This window comes from Lissotriton helveticus, chromosome 1_1 (genome assembly GCF_964261635.1).
Source record: "Lissotriton helveticus chromosome 1_1, aLisHel1.1, whole genome shotgun sequence".
Lineage (NCBI taxonomy): Eukaryota > Metazoa > Chordata > Amphibia > Caudata > Salamandridae > Lissotriton > Lissotriton helveticus.
Window position 1 is genome coordinate 1,083,670,649 of NC_136057.1, and position 22,984 is coordinate 1,083,693,632.

Genomic DNA, 22,984 nt, shown 5'->3' on the forward strand with positions numbered 1-22,984 from the left:
CCTATCCCACTGAAAACAATAGAAAGCGGCTGCATCATTTTGTAGATGCACCCATGCGTGCTACTTGCGCTTACAAAATGACATAGGTGGCCGAATAAAAGTTTTTTTGTTGTTTTACTTTAGCCATCCTGCACTGCATCGAGGATGCTTTGCAGCGTGCCTAAACATTGGCAAAGACGGGAGGTCACGAAGGTGAGGCCTATTGGGATTGTCAATGCTTGTTTCTTCATGGGCCTGAAAGCCGTAATTTCCCCAACATTCACTTTCGCCAGTGTTCGAGGCCCCGGTTCTTTTTAATATTAAGTATGTTTGTGCCATCTAGTGGCCTGATTAAAAATAACAACTAGAAATACGGTCTCAAAGCCAGCAGGTTGAATTGGAAATCCACAGCACAAACATAATTTAAAAAAACATTCCAGTGGAGATGCAAAATCGTTATCAAATATCTCTTCGGGATATTTTCGACAATCAGACTGTTTGCTCCACAATACAGATTATTTATTAAGCTGGGCGATCAATATTAAACATTCTTTAAACAATCAGCGAGTTGCTTTTATTGTTGTTAGCAATGCTTTCACTTGTATTCTGTACATCAATCAATCTGGGTTGGTAAAGTGCAGCTACTCACCCGCAAGAGTCTCATGGCGCTAAAGGGTATGGGGAGCCAGGATCCATTGAGTACTGGGGTCCTCCGAAGAGCCAGATCTTGAGGTCCTTCCTGAACTGGAGCAGTGTAGGGACTAGTTGGTGGTGGAGGTCGTTTTAGGCCTTGGCTGCGAGGTAGAAGGACTTTCCTCCCCTTCTGGTCTTGTAGATGGCGTGGGATGGTAGCTAGAGAGAGGTCAGATGTTCGGAGGTGTCTTTTGGGTTTGTGAAAGGAGGGGCAATTGTTTAGGTATGCAGGTCCGATATTGTGGAGGGCCTTGAATGCATAAGTCAGGTGATTAAAGGTTATTCTTTCGATGGCGAGCCAGTGGAGGTCGCGGAGGTGTTTGGTGATGTGGTTGTGACGGGGGATGTCTAGGATCAGTCTGGCTGTGGCGTTCTACAGTTTGCGAAGTAGTTTCTTGTTGATTCCGACGTAGAGGGTGTTGCTGTAGTCCAGTTTGCTACTGATGAGAGAGTGCATGACTGTTTTTCTGGATTCAAATGGGATCCATCGGAACGTTTTCCAGAGTATACGTGGCGTGTTGAAGTAGGCCGAGGTTAAGGTGTTGATCTGGTGGTTCATCATGAGTGATGAGTCAAGTATGATGCTGAGGTTTCGTACGTGGTCCGTCGGGGTGGGTGGTTTCCGAGGGCAGGGTCGCCAGTTGTTGTCCCACCCGGAAGGGGTGGAGCCAAGAATGAGGACTTCTGTTTTCTCGGCATTGAGTTTCAGGCAGCTCTTCTTCATCCAGGTGGTGACGAATTTCGTCCCATCTTGGAAGTTGTGTCAGGTGATGTTGAGTTCTTTGGTGAGGGAGAGGATGAGCTGGTTGTTGGTGTAGGAGGCGATGTGAGCTAGTGGTTTTTGACGATGGTTGTGAGGTTCCAGGACCTCTGCAACCAGCTCGGCTCCTACTTCCATCTGAAGATCAAGGGCCTCTACAATAACTTCAACTACCTGACATCGAAACCACTCCATTCTCCAGCAACGCCAGCCAGCCCACCATCTCCTCCTAGGCCCCAGTCAACACCAAAGACATCACTTCGGCCATGAAAGGCATCCACTCAGGAGCCCCCACTGACCCCTGAACATCTTCCACATAGCCGCCGCCACCATCGCTCCGGAACTACGACGCACCATCAACGCCACCTTCGAAACTAGCATCTTTCCCGACGACACGCATAAGCCAGACCCCTACTCAAGAAGCTCTCAGCATATACCACGGACTTCAAGAACTACCGGCCCATCTCCCTCCTCCCTTTGCGGCTAAAGTCACAGAGAAGATTGTCAACGTCCAACTAACGAAATTCATCAGAGAAAACTCCATCCTCCACCCCTCCCAATCCGGATTCCGCAGCAACCACAGCACTGACACCGCTCTACTCGCCGCCACAGACGACATCTGCACCCTCCTCGACCAAGGACACACTGCAGCCCTGATCCTACTCAGCCTCTCTGCAGCCTTCAACACTGTCTCCCACCACACTCTCTCCGCCAGACTCCACGAAGCCGGCATACAAGGAACCACTGTTGACTGGCTCCGCTCCTTCCTCACCTGCAGGACCCAAATAATCAGACTCCCACCCTTCCTCTCCGAACCCACGGAAATCAACTACGGAGTACCCCAAGGATCGTCGCTCAACCCCACGCTCTTCAACATCTACATGACCCCCCCTCGCCGCTATCGTCAGACAACACGGACTCAGCATAGTATCCTACACCAACAACACACAGCTCATCCTCTCCCTCACCAAGGTCCCCATCACCACCAGACTCAACTTCCAGGAAGGAATGAAACATTCACATCCTGGATGAGCAGCAGCTGCCTGAAGCTCAACTCGGAGAAGACAGAAGTCCTCCCCCTCGGACCCTCCCCCTCCGCATGGGACAATTCTTGGTGGCCCACCGCCCTCTGCAGCCCCTCCACTCCCACGGACCACACCCGAAACCTCGCCATTGTACTAGACTCCTCCCTCTCCATGACCAGACAGGTCAACACCATCACCTCCACCTGCTTCAACACCCTCCGCCAAAAGATCTTCAAATGTATTCTCCTCGAATCAAGGAAGACCATCACCCATGCACTCATAACCAGCAGACTGGAGTACAGAAACGCCCTCCACACCGGGATCAAAAAGTCTCTGCTCCGCAAACTCCAAACCATGCAGAACACCGCAGCCAGACTCGTCCTCGACATTCCTCGACAGGAGCACATCACCCAGCACCTACGTAACCTCCACTGGCTCCCCGTCGAGAAAAGAGTAACTTTCAAGATATTCACCCACACCTACAAATGCCTCCACAACACCAGACCCTAATACCGCAACAACAGAATCTCCATCTATGTACCCAAAAGAAACCTCCGATCCGCTGACCTCTCTCTCGCTGAAACGCCACGCATCTGCAGAGCAAGAAGAGGTGGAAGAACCTTCTCCTACATTGCAGCTAAGATTTGGAACGGGCTGCCAAACAACATCAGATGACCCCCCACCATACACATTTTCAGGAAGACCCTCAAGACCTGGCTCTTAGACTGACCGGAGTTGCTCCCTCACCAACCACCGCCCGTGCCTTGAGACCCTCACGGGTGAGTAGTGCGCTTATAATTACTCTGATTGATTGATTGATTGAGGGGGGCCATGTAGATGTTGATGAGGGTGGGGCTGAGGGAGGATCCCTGGGCACTCCACATCTGGTCTCTGTTGGTTCCGAGAGGTAGGACGGGAGTCTGACTCTCTGGGTTCTGCCCGTGAAAAATGAGCATATCCAGTCAAGGTCCTTTCTGCAGATGCTGGCATCATGGAGTCTGGTGGCAGATAGTGTCTAAGGCAACTGAGAGGTCCAGGAGGATTAGGGCTGCGTATGTCGTCTGTGGCGGCGAGTAGGGCAGTCTCAGTCCTGTGATTGTTGCTGAATCCGTATTGGAAGGTGTCCAGGACTTTGTTGGCTTCAGAGAAGTTTGCTAGCTGGGTGTTGACTGCCTTTTTCGACAACCTTGGCTGCAAATGGAAGTAGGGAGATGGACATTAAATTCTGAGGGTCTGTCGTGTTTGCGGAGGGTTTCTTCAGGAGGCGGTTGACTTCGGCGTGTTTCCAGTCAGGGAATGTGGCGGTTTCAAGGGAGCAGTTGATTGTCTGGCTTTGTTCGGGTGTGATGGCCGTGGTGGCTTCTGGAAGATGTGGGGTGGTCAGGGGTCTGAGGGTGCTCCGGAATGGATGTTCTTCATGGTCTTTAGGGTGTCTTCTGTCATGAGCGGGGTCCATGTGAGCAGGGTCTATTGGGTGGCATTGATGGGGGTGGTAGCTGAAGAGGTGCTGAGGTCTTGATTGTCGAAGATGTTGTAGATCATCTTAATCTTGAGGTAAAAAAGGTGTTGACGCTGTTGCAGAGGTCTTGGGAGGGTGGGACATTTCGCTGTTGGGTTTGGCAAAGTCCTTGATGATGGAGAAGAGTTCTTTGGTGTTGTGGGCGTTGGTGAGTATTCTTTCTTGGAGGAATTTCTTCTTTGTGGATTTGATGAGTTGGTGGTGTGCTGTGGTGGCTCCTATGCAGGCGGTGCATGTTTCTGGGGTTCTTTTGTTCCTCCATTTCTTTTCGAGCCATTGGCATGAGCGCTTGGATTCTTGGACTGCAGGGCTTGCATGCTTTCTTGATGTGTCGTCCTGTGGCTTTCTTGAGCAGGGCCAGTGTGTCGACGCAGTTCGTGATCCAGCTGTGTAGGTTGCAAGCCGAGGTGTTAGCGTCTGGTGTCGATGATGATGGGGTGCTGATGAGGGCGGAGGTAAGTTTAAGCTTAAGACGTTTTAAGACGATGGGTATGCTTGTGTATGGTTGGTTTTCTGAAGGAGAAGTGGATGCAGTGGTGGTTTTTCCAGAGGAGTTTCGTGGTGTGGCTGTAGGAGATGCTGTTTGTTTATGCGAAGACAGGGTCGAGTGTGTGTCCTGCTGTGGGCGGTGATGCTCGGTAGGCTGGGGGCTGCTGCTTGGGGCTGGAGGTGGGTGAAGGTGCAGTGGCAGTGTTGACAGGTGAGCGGGCCTTGGGTGTTGCTTGGCTTCGAAAGCTAGCAGCTGTTGCTGCATCCGGGGTTGAGAGCATGGAGGCTGCTGGAGTCGTAGTGTGAGGTACTGGGTTTTTCAGAACCGGTACCGAACCGGTAACCCAGTGGTGTCAGGGTACACCCTAAGACCTCGAGTACTTTCCTGATTCAGACACAGAAACTCAGAGTCTTCTAGGTGAAGTCAAAGATCGAATTTATTGGCTGCAACCAAGTAACAGGCGTCCTAGAAGTACAACAACACGGTGTGTATATTCTCAGGAGACTGCTCAATCTTACAAAACCAGGCTTCTCTTTTTATACGAAATATTGTGCTTTAGGCAAACATTCTTCACATTTTAGTATACCATTCACATGTTTTCACTACAAAGAAAAAGCAGAGTCATGATGACAAGCCCACATTACAGTTCGTCCAGCCCATAACAAATCACCCGGCAAGGCCCAATATTTTCATCAGATATCGGTGGACCCCCAATAAAAACGGGCACCTCCTCCTCGTAAAGCAAGTAAGAGAGAAAGGAACAGGGGCAGGTGGGAGCAAGATTAGGCAGGGTGTGTGTGCGATGAAAAGGGTTTATGGCATGTTGTGCCTTGATGCTATCTCGTTCGGCCACTGGGAGAGGAACTGACCAAACAGGTTCGGCCTGGGGCAATGAATTCAGCTTGCCCAGGTCAGAGAGAAGTCAATTAAGGTGTACGTGTCCTTTTGAATCGAATTTAGCTGTATTATAAGCCTATGTGAGGGCAACCCACAAAATGGCTGCCGTACACAAAATGGAAGCCGAGGGTTCAGGACGAGAATGACGATTTCGAGGTGAAATCGTTACTGGAATATGACGAAAATGCTTGTACATAGTGTACTAGCCATTTTCGGTCTTTTGATATAAAAATCGTTATGCTACGACAAAGTTTTATTCACGAGTCCAGAATTTTCAGAACTACAAACCCTCCTTTTGCCCTTACATAGGCAATTAACCTATCCTCATGCTAGTCTGAGTCCAGGTCTATATTCCTAAAGTCATTGAGATGTTGCTGTAACATCATCCTATTACTTAGTTCGTCTTTTGATACATGTTTCCTTACACATGATGTACACCTCTAACTATCCTTGTCTTGTGGTAATCTGCCGCTGCTGTGTAGGTGGGAGGCAACAGGAACGAAACAAAACATGAGCCCGAAAAGTCAGGGGGCAACCATGTATAGGCTCTATCATGGCAGATGAAATAGGTACCCTTAGCTGCTAAGAACGAAGGGGAAGTCTGGGCTGCAAAAACATATGTTTTAGTGCAGATACTCTTCCCTAACTGAGCTCTGGGATTCTTTCCATTACCTTGCAGACATAAGTGACCCTGATGGGGTACAATCCAAATCGGGGAAGATCTCTTAGCTTGCTGTTTCTCACTCAGAGTAGCTCCATATCCGGTCACGTTCCATCCTATGTATACTAGTGTCTCATCTCTCGGGATAGTCTCATAGGAAATATCTTCCTTAATCATGTCCACTATACCCTTAACTAGAGCACTATTCCTAGGATTGTCTGTTACAGAACGTAGGGGGTAGACTTCATGTGCATGGATAAACATTGTTCTGTATGACCACACAGAACCATTGTGGCTGAATGTCAGGACCAGATAGGGAATACCTTTATCCGTTGTGTGAGGGATAAGACCACACACCCAGCAGTTAGTCGTGTTAATTACAAGTTGGTGTTGGTGCAAGAGCTGAACAAAGGAGTTATTAATAAACTCTAATCTCCTAGCTGATTCGTGTTCAGGAAGGGGTTGAAAAGAATGTGAGGAAGCAGTGGAAGGAGGAGGTATAGGCGATGTAGTGGGTGCAAATGTTACTCGAAAAGAGAATAAAACATAACCTATTAAAAATATCATCACACTGAATAACATGAAAATGCACAATATCAAAAAGCTTTTCTTTGTCATCATTTTACATATTCTGTTTTTAAAGTTCGTTTCCTTGGCAGGTCTCTCCATCTTGAAAAATTCCATCCTCTATACAATGCTGCCCGCGATGGGAGGTTGTTTCTGCTAAGGAATGCTTCTGTCAGTCTAGGGCAACTCCCTTAGACCAACCAGAACTGTCGACCTAACGTCGTCAGCTGCACCCCAAAGACTTTGGACAATCGCGGCCCTAGCAGCGGAACCCGGATGGCGGTTCGAAAAACAAAAATAAGCAAGTTTCTCAGATGGGAGAGCTGCATGTTCAAAAATAGCAAAAAGGAAAATTTTATTTATTTGTCCATAGGTCTCGGCCTCAAATTATAACGTTTTCTCCCAGGTACTGTTTGGTCTTGGAAAAGGAGTTCAGGTTCTGTAGTGTCCAATCGAATTGACGGTGATACAGCTGGTTGCAAAATATTGTCACTCTCTTTTTCAGTAAGTGTTCCTTTTACACGTGCATCACTGAAAGGCAGAAAACGTGGCACAGTTTCAGTCTCTGAGTCAGCGACACCCTCCTGGACCCACCGGTCGTACGGCAGAGGTAAAGGTACCCTCTTGCAGTGGACTCCGTGGATCCAGTGCTTCTTCCCTTCCACTCGAACAGCTGATCTTGTTGAGAGAAGAACAAGATGCGGTCCGGTCCACCTGGGCTGATCGTTCTTTGTTCGCTGGAAGTTCTTTACTAGAACCCAGGATCCAGGGTCGATCTGATGACCTGGAGTTTCAGAGACCGGAGGCAGGGTGTCATGGACCTGTTGGTGTAAAACACGCAATTTAGCCGTCAATTCGTACAAATAATCAAGCAAAACAGGGTGTTCGATTTCACTGAACTTTGTGGGCCTTGGCACTCCCCATATGTTGGCCGGGCGTCCAAAAACTATCTCGTAAGGACTAAGTCCCACTCACGAATGCACAGGAGTGCTAGGGGTAGAGCGTCAGCCCATTTAAGACCAGAGCTCAATTGAATTTTGGCCAATTTAAGTTTCAATGTGCCATTGTAGCATTCTACCAGTCCAGCTGATTGGGGGTGATTTGCAGCGTGGAACTTCTGTTGGATGCCTAGCCCTTCACATACTTTCTTCATCACTCGACCCACAAATTCACTCCCATTGTCACTCCAGACCATTCTCGGCATTCCAAACCTGGGGAAGAACTCTTTCACAAGGGCTTTAGCTGTGGATAGGGCAGTGTTGTCTTTTAGGGGGTAGGCTTCCACCCATCTTGAAAAGGCACAAACAACAACGAGTACGTATTTTAAATTGTTGCACCTCTCCATGTGGATGAAATCTAGTTGCAAAACCTCGAACGGATACGTTGGAGGCGCAAAATGACCAGCTGGAGTTGGGGTTCCCCTACCAGGGTTGTATTTCAGACACCCCATGCAATTCTTGACCACATTCTCTGCACACTTAGGAATTCCAGCATTTTGCCATACTGGAGCCAACAACTTGCAAATCCCTTTCACACTGATGTGAGCCATTCCATGAACCATTGTAACCACTGCAAGCACGTACGCATCGGGTAACAACCATCTCTGATGCTCTGACAATTCAACCAAACAACCATTGGCATCCATTTTACCCGTACTTTCTCTCCACACACTCAACTCTTTCTCTGTAGCTTCAGCTTGAATCGATTTCACACTCTCTATCGTGTCTTCACACATTCCAACGTCACCAATCCATCTTGCAGGGCCTGCAACATACATTCGGCTCATCACATTCCTCGCTGTTTCTTTTGCGATTTCGTCAGCAAATGCATTTCCACGACCAACATCATCAGTCGCCTTCTTGTGTGCGCTGCATTTCACAATCGCAACTTGCAACGGCAAAGTAAGTGACTTAAGAAGCTCATTCACCAACTGACCATGCTGTATCTTAGCTCCATGCGAAGTCAGCAACCCACGTTCTTTCCACAATCGTCCAAAACTGTGAGCCACACCAAATGCATACTGGCTGTCGGTGTAGATGGTCACTTTCATTCCTTTCGACAACACACATGCTCTTGTAAGTGCAATCAACTCTGCTGCTTGAGCTGAATTATGTGGGATACGTGCAGCTTCAACAATTGTATACAAAGTCGTGACAGCATATGCTGCAGTCGTGTCACCATTCGGAAGCTTGAAGCATGAACCATCCACCCATAAGGTACCATCACACTTTTCAAGAGGAGTATCTTGGCGGTTTATTCTCCCTTTCGTTTCTTCTTCCGTCCTAAGAAAACAATCATGCTGTTCTGAATTATCTAATTCCGTTACAATTGGCAACAACGTAGCTGGGTTAAGTGTGTTGCATCTTTTTATGTGCACATGACTCGCTAACAATGTCAACTCGTAACCCGACAATCGAGCACTAGTTAAGTGCTGTGTCTTGGTTCTGTTTAACAACGTGTCCACTGCATGTGGAACCATCACAATTAACGTGTTATTCATCACTAAACCAGCAGACTGTCGAATAGAAACAGCTGCTGCCGCTGTTGCTCTTAAACAACTCAGCAACGCTTTAGCTACAGGATCCAAAGTCGATGAAAAATACGCGCATGTACGCTGCTTGTCTCCAAACAACTCTGTCAACACTGACAATGCACAACCCTCTTTCTCATGGACATACAATGTAAAGGGCTTACTGTAGTCGGGGGTACCCAACACAGGAGCCGAACATAATGCTGTGCACAATTCGGAAAAACCTTTCTGACACTCTTCAGACCATGGGACGGGATTCGGTGTATGCCACCAAAGGTTTGGCCAGCAAGGAAAAATTTGGTATCCACTGTCTACAGTACGATGTAATACCCAAGAAAGCATGCACTTCTCTCTCTGTTCTTGGCACACTCAATTTCGCTATTGCCTGAATTCTTTCTGGGGTCAGTTTCCTCCCCTCCTTCGATAAGAGATGACCTAAGTATGTAACTTCTTGTCGACAATATTGCAATTTTGAGAGAGACACTTTGTGATGCAAATCACACAAATGACGCAATAAAGACAACGTGGCTTCTTTACAGATTTCCTCAGTACCTGTAGCAACAAGCAAATCATCAACATACTGAATGAGGGTAGCGCCATCAGGTAAAACAATTGTATCAAGCTGTGTCTTTAAAGCTTGACTATATATTGATGGACTTTCACAGTAGCCCTGGGGAGCGCGTTTAAAGCGGAAGCTTCGTCCTCCTAAACTGAAGCCAAAAATATCCCTACTCTCCTCAGCAATCGGGATGCTGAAGAAAACATTCTTCAGGTCAATCACCGAGAACCAGGTGGCAGAAGCTGGAATCGTAGTCAATAGGGCAGTAATGTCAGGAACAACTGGGAATTGTGGCACAACTATTTTATTGACCTCTCTAAGATCAATCACAAATCTGTAAACAGGTGGCTGGGAAGGGTCAGTTCGTTTCAAAACAGGCAGAACAGGACTATTGCAAACGTTGCCTCTTGTCTCTTCAATCACATCTTTTTCAATCGATCATAAATGATCGCTAACGACGCTTTTTCACCTTCACTAGAGATTTTGTATTGGGGAATTCCTGGCATTTTAACATTGGCTTTCAATGTTACAACATATGGCGGTATTTCCAAAAGACCTACATCATTAGGACCAGTAGCCCAAAGAATTTTAGGAAGAGACGACAATTCTGTCGGAAGTTTATCCCTTGACAAATACATTGGAGAAACCACTTTCTTACCCAGTGTAAGTTGTACTCCCGAAGGAGAACAATACAAAGTCGCATACAATCTTTTTAAAAGGTCCAATCCCAACAAGTTTTCACCACAACCTGTTGTCAGAATAAGGGATGCTTCGAATTCACAGGGTCCAACAGAAAGGGACAAAGGGTCAGAAATCGGGTTTCTAACTGGGGCGCCAGAAAAACCTACTGATACATTCGTTTCGCCAGACAAAGGTGCGCCAGGGAGTTTGGAGTGCATAATAGAACTCTTTGTAGCACCAGTATCCAACAGAAAAGGTTCTGACACACCTGATGTAATAACCTCGACGTATGGTCCACTCTGATCTACCGGAACTGAAACAACTCCCTCTCTTTGTCTATGGCTGTCCTAGCAATCATTACCTTCCACATGCTCATCTTCTGCATAGTAATCATCAGCATAGTACTGAGCTGTCCTACCAGACGCATTATTCTGCTGATCAAACCTATTCATTGAATTCTGAGGCGGAAAGGAACGAGCGTTCTGGGGGAAATTTCCACGTCCTCTACCTCTAGGCGCTTGCTGAACACCTCGACCTCGTGCACCTGAGACACCATTCGCGCGCTGTAACAAAACAGGGCAGCTATACTTGAAGTGGCCCTCTTCCTTACAATAGGAACATTGATTGGGACCTACAGGGACACGTGGTTGAGTATACTCGACTCTTTGCGAGTTCCTCTGAAACTGTTGAGGCTGCTGATAGTTATTCTGATAGTTACTCTGAGCACCACTATTCTGACCACCACGTGGCGGATACGCTTGCTGTAACAGAACCTTCGTTTTCAACTCTTTAGTTTTATTCTCTGCTCTATCTTTCTCATCTTTATCTCGATTTTCGTAGTACTGCGCAGTAGCCAATATCTGTGCTGAAGAGGAAACTGCCCAAGAACTCTCTGAATCTTTTAACTTTTTACACAACTCGGGAAGCAAATTGTGCACAAATTTATCGACGAACAATCGCTGACCACCTTCTGTGCTCATATCTTGACCACTGTGGTCGACAAATGTTTCTTCAAACCTGGTGAAGAAATCTGACACGTTTCATCTTTCTTCTGCTTACACGCAGACAATTTATCCCAATTTACTCGCATGGCAGGCATTAAACTCTTCATGTAATCAATGATTTTACCAGGAAGTTCAGCTACTAAAGGCTCGGGTTTAGCACCACTAACTTGTCGGTCATCTGCAGCCGCAATATTAGCCCATGAGTCACCTAACTCCTGATCATGATCTGCATGACGAATCTTTCCCCATAAAGGCTGTGGAACAACATTCCCAAACAACATGTCTATATCCGCTAAATTCCCTGCAGTCTGTGACAATTCTTTGTAATACCCTGCAGGATTTTTACGGGGATCAGGCAATGTCTGCTTAAGGGCCAAAACTTCAGCTCGCTTCCATGGAACATGTACCCACACACGCTGAAAATGTTCTGGTATAGCTGGTGGAACATTACCAGGACCAGCTGCTACTGTTTCCTTCCATACTGGAGGAACTTCTCTCATGGGATATTGTCTTACCTTCTTCTTAACAGAGGAATCAGACTCAAGCAACGACCTAGAAACACCTTCAGTCCTAAGCGACAACAACGTCGCAACTGCTTTCTCAACATCTGAACCCACAATTGCGCCTTTTGAAAACTCGAACCGTACATGGCTCAACTCGGGCGGATTAGATTCCAAATCATTGTCCTCTAAATCTTCACATAGGAAACCAGACATTTTCTCAAAAACGTATCTCTGTTTCGATGCTTCCCACTGATGGAAGACATCCATAACAGATTTTAGGTCATATTTAGTCGGTTCGGTCATCCATCTATGTGCCAAATAATTCAACGTTTCCTTCTCCCTAGAATCAGGCAGTTGGCTACGCAACTGCTTACGCTCTCTGTCAGGAGTTACACTTGTTGCACCAAAGAAAGGATACAGAAGACTAGAAACAGTACTAGTCACTCTCTGACGAACAGAAGGAGAAGTCGATGAAAAGACAAGTGGAAAAGCAGGGCGAGGCAGATGCAGAGGCAGTATCAGAAGGAGTACCAGGAGTGGTAGTCGTTATAGTAGTTAAAGTTGTAGGAAGTAAAGGCAGAGCAGATGTCAAAGCCGTTGGCCCTTGAGGAGGCTGCGCCGGAGGAGCAGGAGCCAACTGAAGAACAGCTGGTGGGTGCTGTAGAGGAGCAGGAGGCAGTGCAACCACTGGTTGCGCAACTAAAGGTTGCGGAGGTGCCGTAGCATTTTGCGCATAAGGGGGTGGCGAACTTAACAAATGCGACATTAGGGGATCTTTTTCAAGGTCTTTTACTGCATCTTGCTGAAGAGGCGGCAAAACTGGATAGCATTTATCAATCACCATTTTACGTTGCCTGTGCAACTGCTCACTCATCTGTTCTTCTTCGTTATCTTTAAACTGCATAGCAGCTTGCATTATCCAAATACCCCTTTCTCTCTTATTTTTCTTTGCTAATTTAATTTCCTTCTGTTTGGCTTCCTTACGCCATAGGCGGAAAGAGTCAAACATCGTCGGCCGGGCTTTCTTCTTAAAAAGTTTAACTTCAAGGTTATCTAAGATTTCCGTGTCAAAGCTACCATATTGGGGCCGTTTTAAAACACCATCTTTTCTGGTGTATCGGATCCATACTTCATTACATGTGATGGGGCCTACTCCATGTTTCACGTACAATTCATAAGTTGGAGTTCCAATCTTAGGAACCGGACACGAGTCCTCCAATCGGGAATCCCTATTATTACAACCAAAACAAAACAAATTTCCAAGTCTGCTAAGACCAGGCATCTTCGCTCTCTAGTCTAGCTTCAAACTTCAAAGGATTATCGATTTACGATATCCTCGTGAATACACGAGTCCTTTGGCTTTGGTACTTGCAAGTTCCAAATCAAAGATCCCGAAGGGATACCCAATACTAAGACCAACTAAGGACTGGGAGACGCTCCACTTATACTTAACTGAGATATCGATGACGTCACCAGAAGACTCGTCTATCGTTTCGCTCTACCAAACATCAAGGGTCCAAATCAGGGCGATAGCCAGGGCAGCAGTCCTTTGTAGCCGTCGGGAAGCGGGGAACCTCGCAGCAAAGACTTTCGGACCACGTCGACATGCAGAGGTCGATGAAGTGGCGGCCTTCCTCCAGAATTTTCACACGAAGCTCCTCACGAACCTCAGGCTTGGACCGGTACCGTTGGTATCGCCCCACGTTGGGCGCCAGCTGAGGTACTGGGTTTTTCAGAACCGGTACCGAACCGGTAACCCAGTGGTGTCAGGGTACACCCTAAGACCTCGAGTACTTTCCTGATTCAGACACAGAAACTCAGAGTCTTCTAGGTGAAGTCAAAGATCGAATTTATTGGCTGCAACCAAGTAACAGGCGTCCTAGAAGTACAACAACACGGTGTGTATATTCTCAGGAGACTGCTCAATCTTACAAAACCAGGCTTCTCTTTTTATACGAAATATTGTGCTTTAGGCAAACATTCTTCACATTTTAGTATACCATTCACATGTTTTCACTACAAAGGAAAAGCAGAGTCATGATGACAAGCCCACATTACAGTTCGTCCAGCCCATAACAAATCACCCGGCAAGGCCCAACATTTTCATCAGATATCGGTGGACCCCCAATAAAAACGGGCACCTCCTCCTCGTAAAGCAAGTAAGAGAGAAAGGAACTGGGGCAGGTGGAAGCAAGATTAGGCAGGGTGTGTGTGCGATGAAAAGGGTTTATGGCATGTTGTGCCTTGATGCTATTTCGTTCGGCCACTGGGAGAGGAACTTACCAAACAGGTTCGGCCTGGGGCAATGGTTTCAGCTTGCCCAGGTCAGAGAGAAGTCAATTAAGGTGAACGTGTCCTTGGGAATTGAATTTAGCTGTATTATAAGCCTATGTGAGGGCAACCCACAAAATGGCTACCGTACACAAAATGGAAGCCAAGGGTTGAGGATGAGAATGACGATTTCGAGGTGAAATCGTTACTGGAATATGACGAAAATGCTTGTACATAGTGTACTAGCCATTTTCGGTCTTTTGATATAAAAATTGTTATGCTACGATGAAGTTTTATTCACGAGTCCAGAATTTTCAGAACTACAAGCGGAGGTGGGTTGGAGGACCAGTGTCCCTGGCGCTGGTCGCGGTCGGGTTGCAAATGGGTGTGGACGGGCTTGACTTTGGTGGCTGGCGGCCGGCCGCACAGTGGCTGCCATTAAGTAGGGGTCGGGGAGGGGGGTCAGCTGGACGGCGGGAAGGACACACTGAAGTGCGGACGGGCCGCAGGAGTGGTGGGGAAAAAGTGTGAGATAAAAGAAGAGAGCAAAGAGAGAAAAGTGGGAACAGGGAAAAAAGCCAAGAGAGGTGAAACAGCAGAAGACCCGAGTGCTCTCCCACTGGACTTTCAGGGATGAGGCACAGGCAGGAGCCTGCAGGTGGCGGAGGGCCTCAAACACCCATCAAATGGTGAGCTTAGGGACTCGGAGGGTAGCACTTAGTGGTGGAACTGCACGGGGGAGAGCAGTCACACTGACCAGATACGTGTTCTCTCACACACACGCCTAAACCCGAAGAATAAGTGTTCAATTAAGTAATCCCAATTTGACAGAGAGGCAAAATAAAGGAGCAAATTCGTTACAGCATCTAGAGCGTGTAAATACTTCAGACATATCTGATCCTTGCCTGGAGGGAGTGTTGTTAAGGCATTGTTAAGGCATTCATCATTTCATTAGTCTACTTCAAATGATACTTTTGTATTCAAACACAATTAAAATGTTCCTAAGAAAATGTGGTGGTTTCAGTATAACTTGCCATGAAATATGTGCTACAGTTCTTGTTGTCGTTTGTTATTTTGTACTTCTGTTACTATAAATGAGATTCCTGCACAGGTGAAAATGCACGATGTCTGACCTTTTCCAAGCCCACTTGTATTGAGTTCATGAGAATTAAGACACTTTCTATTCAGCGGCAATGTTTTGACACCGTCATTTGTGGGTTTTTTTTTTTTAGGATTTGAATAAACGCTTGTCGTTACCTGCTGATATCCGGATACCTGACGGGTACCTAGAAAAGCTGCAGATAAACAGCCCACCATTTGATCAGCCACTGAGTAGGCGGTCTCGAAGAGCATCCTTAGTAAGTTATATTATTCTGTCGCTAACAGTTTACATTGCTGGGATAAGGACCAAACCGCCAACGATTAGTAACATCATTGCTTCTGCTCCTTCAACATACCTTTGTTCGAGTCAGTGGTGAAAGTGAGGGACTGATGAAGGCTGTAAACTTGCACAATAGTTGTTAATGTTGTTTCCACTGTGTTTCGGTTTGATGACCGTTGAAATGCTCTTTACATTGGCTTAAAATGTATTTTTTTGAATTCATGATCTGTAGTAAGCCAGAAAAAAAGGTTACATCTTGCTGATCCCTACTAGGCAAGACTTTCAATAACTGGAGCTGGAATCATCCAGTTTTTGCCACATCTTTAGACCCTTTTGTCCTCTGGTGCAGATTATGGAAGAAACAACAAAACTCCCTAAAGCTATATTTTTGCAGTGCCCTTTGAAATTGTTAGAGTAACTCCTGGCAGGAAGAAAGCTTGAAATACAACTTGTTGAAACCATTAAGGCCCAGTTTATATTCGGTGTTGCCCTCCTCTCCAGATGCCGTTGAGTCTCCTGGAGTCAAAAAGTAGACTGCAGAGAGGCTGCATTCTTAATAACCTAACCAGTTACCGGTTCTGTAGTGTGAGTGGTAGAGCTGGGCTGTGCCATATTATGTTTTTCCTAAAGGGAGCAGAGATAGCCATGGAGATCTTTCAACTGCATCTCTGCCACACTGCCAGTACCATGCTTTCACTTTTACTCACGAGGACAATCAGAGGGCTGCTTCTTCACAAACTAGAGATGGGGAACACACACACCATCCCACCCACTTCCCGGACATTGGCTCGGATATTGCTCTTCACTTGAAATCAGTTAGACAGGTTATTGTTGCTTCCACCTGACATTGTAGCACAGTTGTCAGGGATCAGGCTTGGAGTTACCTATTCTGAACACAAGAAGTCATTCTCACCACTTGAGGACTTGGGGAGATAAAGGTCTCAAACCCACCCATCAAGCTCTCTCATCAATACCAGCCAAGCCATAGCTGGGGTGTGTTAGCTGAAGAAGGCGAATATCCTTATCCCATGGTAGAGTTGTTAATCAGTGTGTGTTTGCTTTCTGGCTGTCTCTGACTTCTGTATCTGCCTAGCTTGGCTGACACTTGTCCACATCCTTCTTCAAACGTTTTCAGCGTGTTTCAATTAGCTTTGCCTTGAAGGAGTTGTATCTGAGAAGGAACCTATCTACATTCCTCATATTTCAATATTTACGTTGCGCAAAGAGTTAGAAAAGTGTTAGTTTTATTGTACTGGTAAATTTTGGTAGAGCTTTGAAGATTCGTTGAAAATCATCCGATTGAAAATTGTCAGGAATGTGGAATGTCCTAGGATTCCCTCCTGCCCCCCTTTGCTTCAGAATGAAGGACACATGGATATAGACCAATCATATCTTGTTTATGAACACTACATAAGAGTATTTCAGGGCACATCTCGCTCTCAGTTAAATGTAAATGTAAATGTGTTGGACTTGTAAAGCGCACAGCTGCCCGTAAGCGTCCCGGCGCTTGCTTAGGGAACCCGTCCTGGTATTCCCCTGTGAGAAACCCCGGCAGGGTGTCCACAAGGTGAAAGCCAGGCATCCCGCCGCGAGGGGCCGTAGTGGAGATTAAGCAAGCTATTGCCCAGAGTCGCAGAGTGTGACCCCGTGAGTTGAGTAGGCACCAGAGCGAGAATTGTCGAGTCCGTGGTATTTTGGGCCCGAGGCGGGGAATCGAACCCTGGTCCACGGTCGATCTCAGCTTCCAGGTCTGCCGCCTCTAACCACTGAGCCACGCTTCTCCACACAGTGGAAACAGTGGAGGAGCTCTATACTAGACAAATGACTGTGTACATAGATGTTTTGAATATTTTTTCTGCCCAACCTGGAAGCATCTATCGGTCCTATTTTGTTAGCAGCTCCTTCTTTGAAGGTAGTGTAGTGGGGTTGGAAGCAGGAAACTCACAGAAGCGTCACTTTTTATCCAAGTAGGCTTTATTGGAATAAAGCAAGTAGCGGTACAGATAGGAGCCCATGGCTGAGGCAGCTGCACGGCGAGGGACCAAGAAGCAACGGCCAGAGGCAGGGTGGAACATAGCATGACTTAATGGGAATTCCATGAAAACATTCTAAGGATTAAAGAAACAGTGAACAACTTATCACATACTGTTAGACCTGACACCTTTTGGCGTGGTTCTTCCCCCATCTTTTTGCCTCTGACTCATGTGTTTTGATGCTGTGCTGGATTTCGTTTTTGCTGATTTAGATGTTTTGGACACTCTGCCACTGCTGATCAGTGTCAGAGTGTAAGTGCTCCTTCTGTAAATTGTGATATTGATTGAGTATACCTAATTGGCATATTTGTATCACCACGAAGTCCCTAGTAGAGGGCACTGTGTGTGCCAGGGCTGGTGATGACAAATGCCACTAGTGGGCCTGCAGCGCAGATTGCGCCACCCACATGAGTAGCTTTAAAAAGGTGACTCAGGCCTGCCAGCGCAGGGCCTGTGTGCAGTCAGTGACTGCCATGTCAGCCTGGCCAGTGTCCCCACTGGCTAGGCCTAATCCTTCCCTGTCTGTGCACATCAGTCACCCCTATGGAAGGCTCAAGGTACCCCCCTGGGCAGGGTGCAGTGTATGGATAAGGTAGAGCATGTGCTAGTGCAGGTACTATGCTCTGGTAGTGGGCTACAGCCATTTTGTGTGCTCACCGCTGTAAGGCTATCTTGCTCCATAGAGTAACATGGAGGGGGGCTAGGCCCATGTGATACCAGCCTATCTCCCCATAGGAACAAGATGGGACATAAGTGAAAGATATCCCTGGACTCAGAATTTAAGGACACATCTTTTAGTGAAGGGTGTTTTTAAATCCTGTGTGGGAGAATAGCACTTTTAGAAAGTGGCTGTTCTCTTGTCTAAACCTTTCTGTGTGCCTGGGTTTGTGGAATGTCTGCCTGGTCTGGATGTGACAGGAAGGGGCTGCAGAGCCCCAGAGGAGAGGGTCGGAGCCATCCCGGGGATGAAAGGGCACATCTGCCTGCTTGGGAGGAGGGAGGAAGGAATGCCAGATAAGTGCTGGGCTGTGCCTGCCTACCTCCCCCACATTAGCTCTCTCCTGGTGGTCAACTGACCCCACTGGCCCTGAAGCTGACAGGAAGAAGAAAGCCAGAGACACCTCAGTGCTCCGCAACCCCCAGAACTGGTTTAGACTGGACCCAGGGCCTCCATGCACAAAGAACTTCAAAGACATTGGGGGGTATAAGGAAAGGACCCCTGTCTGCAGAGAGTTAGATTCTGAAATTCTGCAAGCAAGAAGGAACCCTCGCTGGAAGGAGGACAGCTAGAGAACTGAAGGAAGACTGCCTTGCTGTGTGCTCTAAGGGCTGACTTGTTCTGCTGTCCACCTGGAAGCTAAGGAGAAGAAAGGGACTTTGCTGTGTGCTGTGACCCTGCCTACTTGAAACTGCCAAGACTCTGCTGTGTGCTGTGTCTACAACTGAATCTCCAAGGGCCTGAGAAGAGCTGGCCTCCTGCTGGGAACCCAGGGCTAAAGGTTCCTAAAGCTATCCCAGGAAACAGCTGCAAAATCGTGCTGTTGGGACCCGGGACGCGTGGTGCTGGACTGCGGAGCGTGAGGAGGAGATCGGTGTGCTCATCGGCACATTAATCGTGAGGGTTGGAGGCTTGTGGAGCCTCCCCTCGTGAAATCTGCTCCCAGGTGGTGGCAAGGTCGAGAGGGGGGTCTAGTTCCGACCAGCGCCCTTTAAAACCCTTTGCCGCCAAATCACCGTCGCAGCCCGGGGCCAGGATCACCCCTGGAAGTTGCTGTTCGTGACCAGGAGCGGCCGCGGCGAAGAACGAAGCCGCCGCGACCCCATTGGCTGAGGGAGCCGAGCCCCCTCACTAACGCCGCGACGGGATTGGCCCGCGCGGCGCAGCGTCATCAGGTGTGGTGTGCCGTGATTGGCTGAGCCCGCGGAGCGTCATCGGCGAGGCCGCGCTGCCATTCGTTGGCGGCCTCGCGCTCAGAGGGGCTCGACTGAGGGCCGCGACCGGATTGGCTGCCTCCGCTGAAGCTGCAGGAGGTGCCTCAGGATTCCCCAAAATCACCGCCGGGACCGGGGAAGAGGTCCGACCCCGCCGAGGGACCTGGAAGCGTCCCGCACCCCTGGCCCGCCGTCCCTCCATCAGGTGAGCTTCACCGCCTCCCCCGCCGCTCGTTGGATTGTCGAGAGCGGGCGGGAGAGGAAAGGGGACCGGCCGGGGCGGGGACGCGTGCAGTCTGCACGGCTGGTGCGCAGTGGTGCGCCTGTGATCAAGGAAGACGCGAGGCTGCCCCGGGGACGAGAAAGAGTCCCTGGGCCTCGCGAGGGAGTGTCTGACAGCGCCTGAAGCCCATAAATATCAGTACACGTGGGCCTGGTGTTGACTGTTCGTTTTGAGAGCGAAGTGCATAGAAATCAGGGGCATATTTTTGAGGCCTGATTTGAGAGACTAGAGACTATTTTTATTGTTATGCTGAGAACTGCCTATTTACAAGACCTACTAAGAATTAAGTGCAACCTTGTTCTAAATGAAGTGTTTAACGTGCAACCTTTAAGCTAGAAATGCGATGTGTTTTAAAGAAGTGATTATCATGCAACTGCTTCATTTACATGCTGAAACTAGATAAAGTTATATTTTATATATACTTACCTGTGTGGTCTCAGTTTGTGGTGGATTGGGAATTGCTGTTGTGTTAAGTGCAAATGTTATCCACATTGTCTCCGAGTTTAGCCTAGACTGCTCGCGCCATGCTACCTAGAGGGTGAGCAGGGGTTATCTCAGAGGGTTATTCCGTCGCCCTGACCGGAGCTAGGGGTCCCTACTTGGGCCAAGGTACTTACCTTTGCCAATCAGAGACTCCCGGTTCTAACATTGGTGGCTCGCGGTGCGGATTTTGAACTAATGATTGCACTTGACCTGCAGTGATTTCTTGTACATCACTAGTCTAGTTTAGCGGAACAGGTTGCGCAGGATTTTTTCTTTTTGGTGAAACCTTTTTAGTTGAAAAGGGGTAGGAGGTAACATGTCTCAGACCGCGCAAAGCATGAATGCAGAAGGGGAAGTGGAATTTGAAAGCCAGGAGTTGCTCACCTATAACAAGGAGCAACTGAGAAAATTCTGCAGACAGCTTGAATGCCCAGTAAGGGGCGGCGCAAATAAGGAAGAGCTACGGACAGCTCTGAGGGCCTGGTGGGAGGCCAAACATGGTGTCCCAGAAGCTACTATTGAAGAGGGTGGCTCACAGGAGATTGGGTTTTTGCCCAGTGAATTGCCAGTGGCGAAGCCAGCGTCTAGGGCCGGCAGCTCCCACTCCAGTAGGATTATTTCTCCAGAGGAGTTGGAGGAGAATCAGAGAGCTAGGGCCCATGAGATTGAGCTTTTGAAGCTCAAAGCGGAAGCCGACGAGAAGAGACTGCGCCTAGAAGTTGAGAAAGAGGCGCAGGAGAGGGCGGCACAGGAGAGGAGGCATGCTCTCGCTTTGGAGGAAAAGAAGCTCCGATTGGCTCATGAGAGGAGCATGAAGGAATTGGATTTCAAATATAAAGAGAGGGGGTCCAGTTCTAATGGTGGCAGCGCACAACCAGTACAGGCGGGTAAGGTATACATACCAAAGGATCTGGTACAGAATTATCAGAGGGGTGAGGATATTTATGCGTGGTTCAGAGCGTATGAACTTGCCTTAAAGATGAATGAGGTGCCTGAGAAGAATTGGGGAGCAGGATTGTGGAAGCATTTTGAGGCCTCTGGGAGGGATGTTTTGGCACCCTTAGAAGCAAAGGATGCTTTGTCCTACTCCGCCATGAAGGAGGCTTTGTGCCTCAGGTATGGGCTCACTGCTGAACAGTACCGCCAGAAGTTTAGGAACTTCAAGAAGCTTGATTCAAGTACTTGGGTGGAGTGTGTGAGTATGTACACGCGTGCACTGGAAGGTTGGATGAAGGGCAGCAAAGTTACTGATTATGTGGGGTTGTGTCACTTGATTAGTAGGGAGCACTTAAGTAGTTTGTGTGTCCCAGAGCTGCGCCAGTATCTTTTGGATAGTAAGTTAACTGATCCCAGTGAGCTTGCTAAAGAGGCGGACCGGTGGACTAGCACCAGGGTCCACAAGGGGGTGGTAAGTACCCCCGCCAAAGGTGGACAGGGTCCCCAGCAGAAGAGTGGGGGGGACACGGGTAATCAAAAGGAGTCTTCTAAAGGGCCCCAAAGTAGTTCCCAAGAGAAGGTGTCTCAACCCCCCAAGTCTAAGAAGTCCTGGCCCCATAAGGGCCCGCAGGACAAGAAGACCCTCACTTGCTATGCATGTAGGGAGGTGGGGCACATTGCTCCAAACTGTCCAAAGAAGAAATCTGCACCCACTGGTGCTCCAGCTCCAGCTCCGGCGATAGCCAGTGTAGCTTTGGGAGGGGATTTGATTTCTAGTGGGGAGGAGGGGTTAGCATTGATGACCCTTGTCTCTCTAGGAGACCGAGAGATGGCCCAGGAAACCTTGCTGCCCCAAAACACTAAGAAATACGGGCAGAAGGTAACCATCAATGGACAGGTGGTGGAGGCTCTGAGAGACACAGGGGCCAGCGTGACATCTGTGAGGTGTCAGTGGGTGTCTGAAGAGCAAATTGTTCCCCAGGTACTCCGGCCTGTGGTGGCAGCTGACAGTTCAGTGCGCTACTGCAGGCTGGCGAAAGTTCCATTTGAATGGGGAGGAGTCTCCGGTATTTTGGAGATTGTAGTAAGTGATGCCTTGCCTGTAGATTGTCTATTAGGTAATGACCTGGAGAGCTCCCCATGGAAAGAGGTGGAGCACAGGACTCACTTGGAGATGTTGGGCTTGCCTGCGTGGATCTGTGTGTCCACCCGGGCAATGACAGCAAGAGAGGGCGGTCTAGCAGAACTGGAGCCTGGAACAATGGCCCAGGGACCTGCCAAGAGAGGAAGGGGTAGAGGGCGCGGGAAACCAGCCCCCACCGTTCCCACGGTCCAGGAGGAGGCAGACCCGGAAGGGGATGCCCTGGAACCTACGGGGGAGCAGGTGGCCGAACTAGGGGAATTGCCTGAGCTGTCCCAGTGGCAGCAAGAGGGTGGTCCCTCCAGGGAGGAATTCTGCCAGGCTCAGAAGGAGTGCCCTTCTCTCATTGGTGTGCGGCAGCAGGCTGCCGACCAGGCCGCAGGCCTGGGGTCCAAGGAGCATTTGATCTATTGGGAGGATGACTTACTTTATAGTGAACCTAAGTTCGCTGAGCCCGGCGCAGCCCGTGTGCTGGTGGTACCGGAGCGCTTCAGGAACTTCCTACTGGGTCTGGCTCATGACGTGCCTCTCGCAGGACATCTGGGGCAAGACAAGACCTATCACAGGCTTGTCACCCATTTCTACTGGCCCCAGATGAAGACGCACGTCTCTGCCTTTTGTAAGTCTTGTCAGACTTGTCAGGCCAGTGGCAAGAG

At 48.4% G+C, this 22,984-nt stretch overlaps 1 protein-coding gene across 2 annotated transcripts in view; it reads left to right on the plus strand.

Annotated features, from left to right (window-relative positions):
- CDK17 (cyclin dependent kinase 17) overlaps positions 1-22,984 on the plus strand; it is a 529,501-nt gene that overhangs the window by 397,446 nt on the left and 109,071 nt on the right. For both annotated transcript variants that reach the window (XM_078678048.1, XM_078678059.1), the window contains exon 6: positions 15,372-15,497. In XM_078678048.1, coding sequence (XP_078534174.1) covers positions 15,372-15,497 — 126 coding nt within the window. The remainder of the gene's footprint in view (positions 1-15,371; positions 15,498-22,984) is intronic.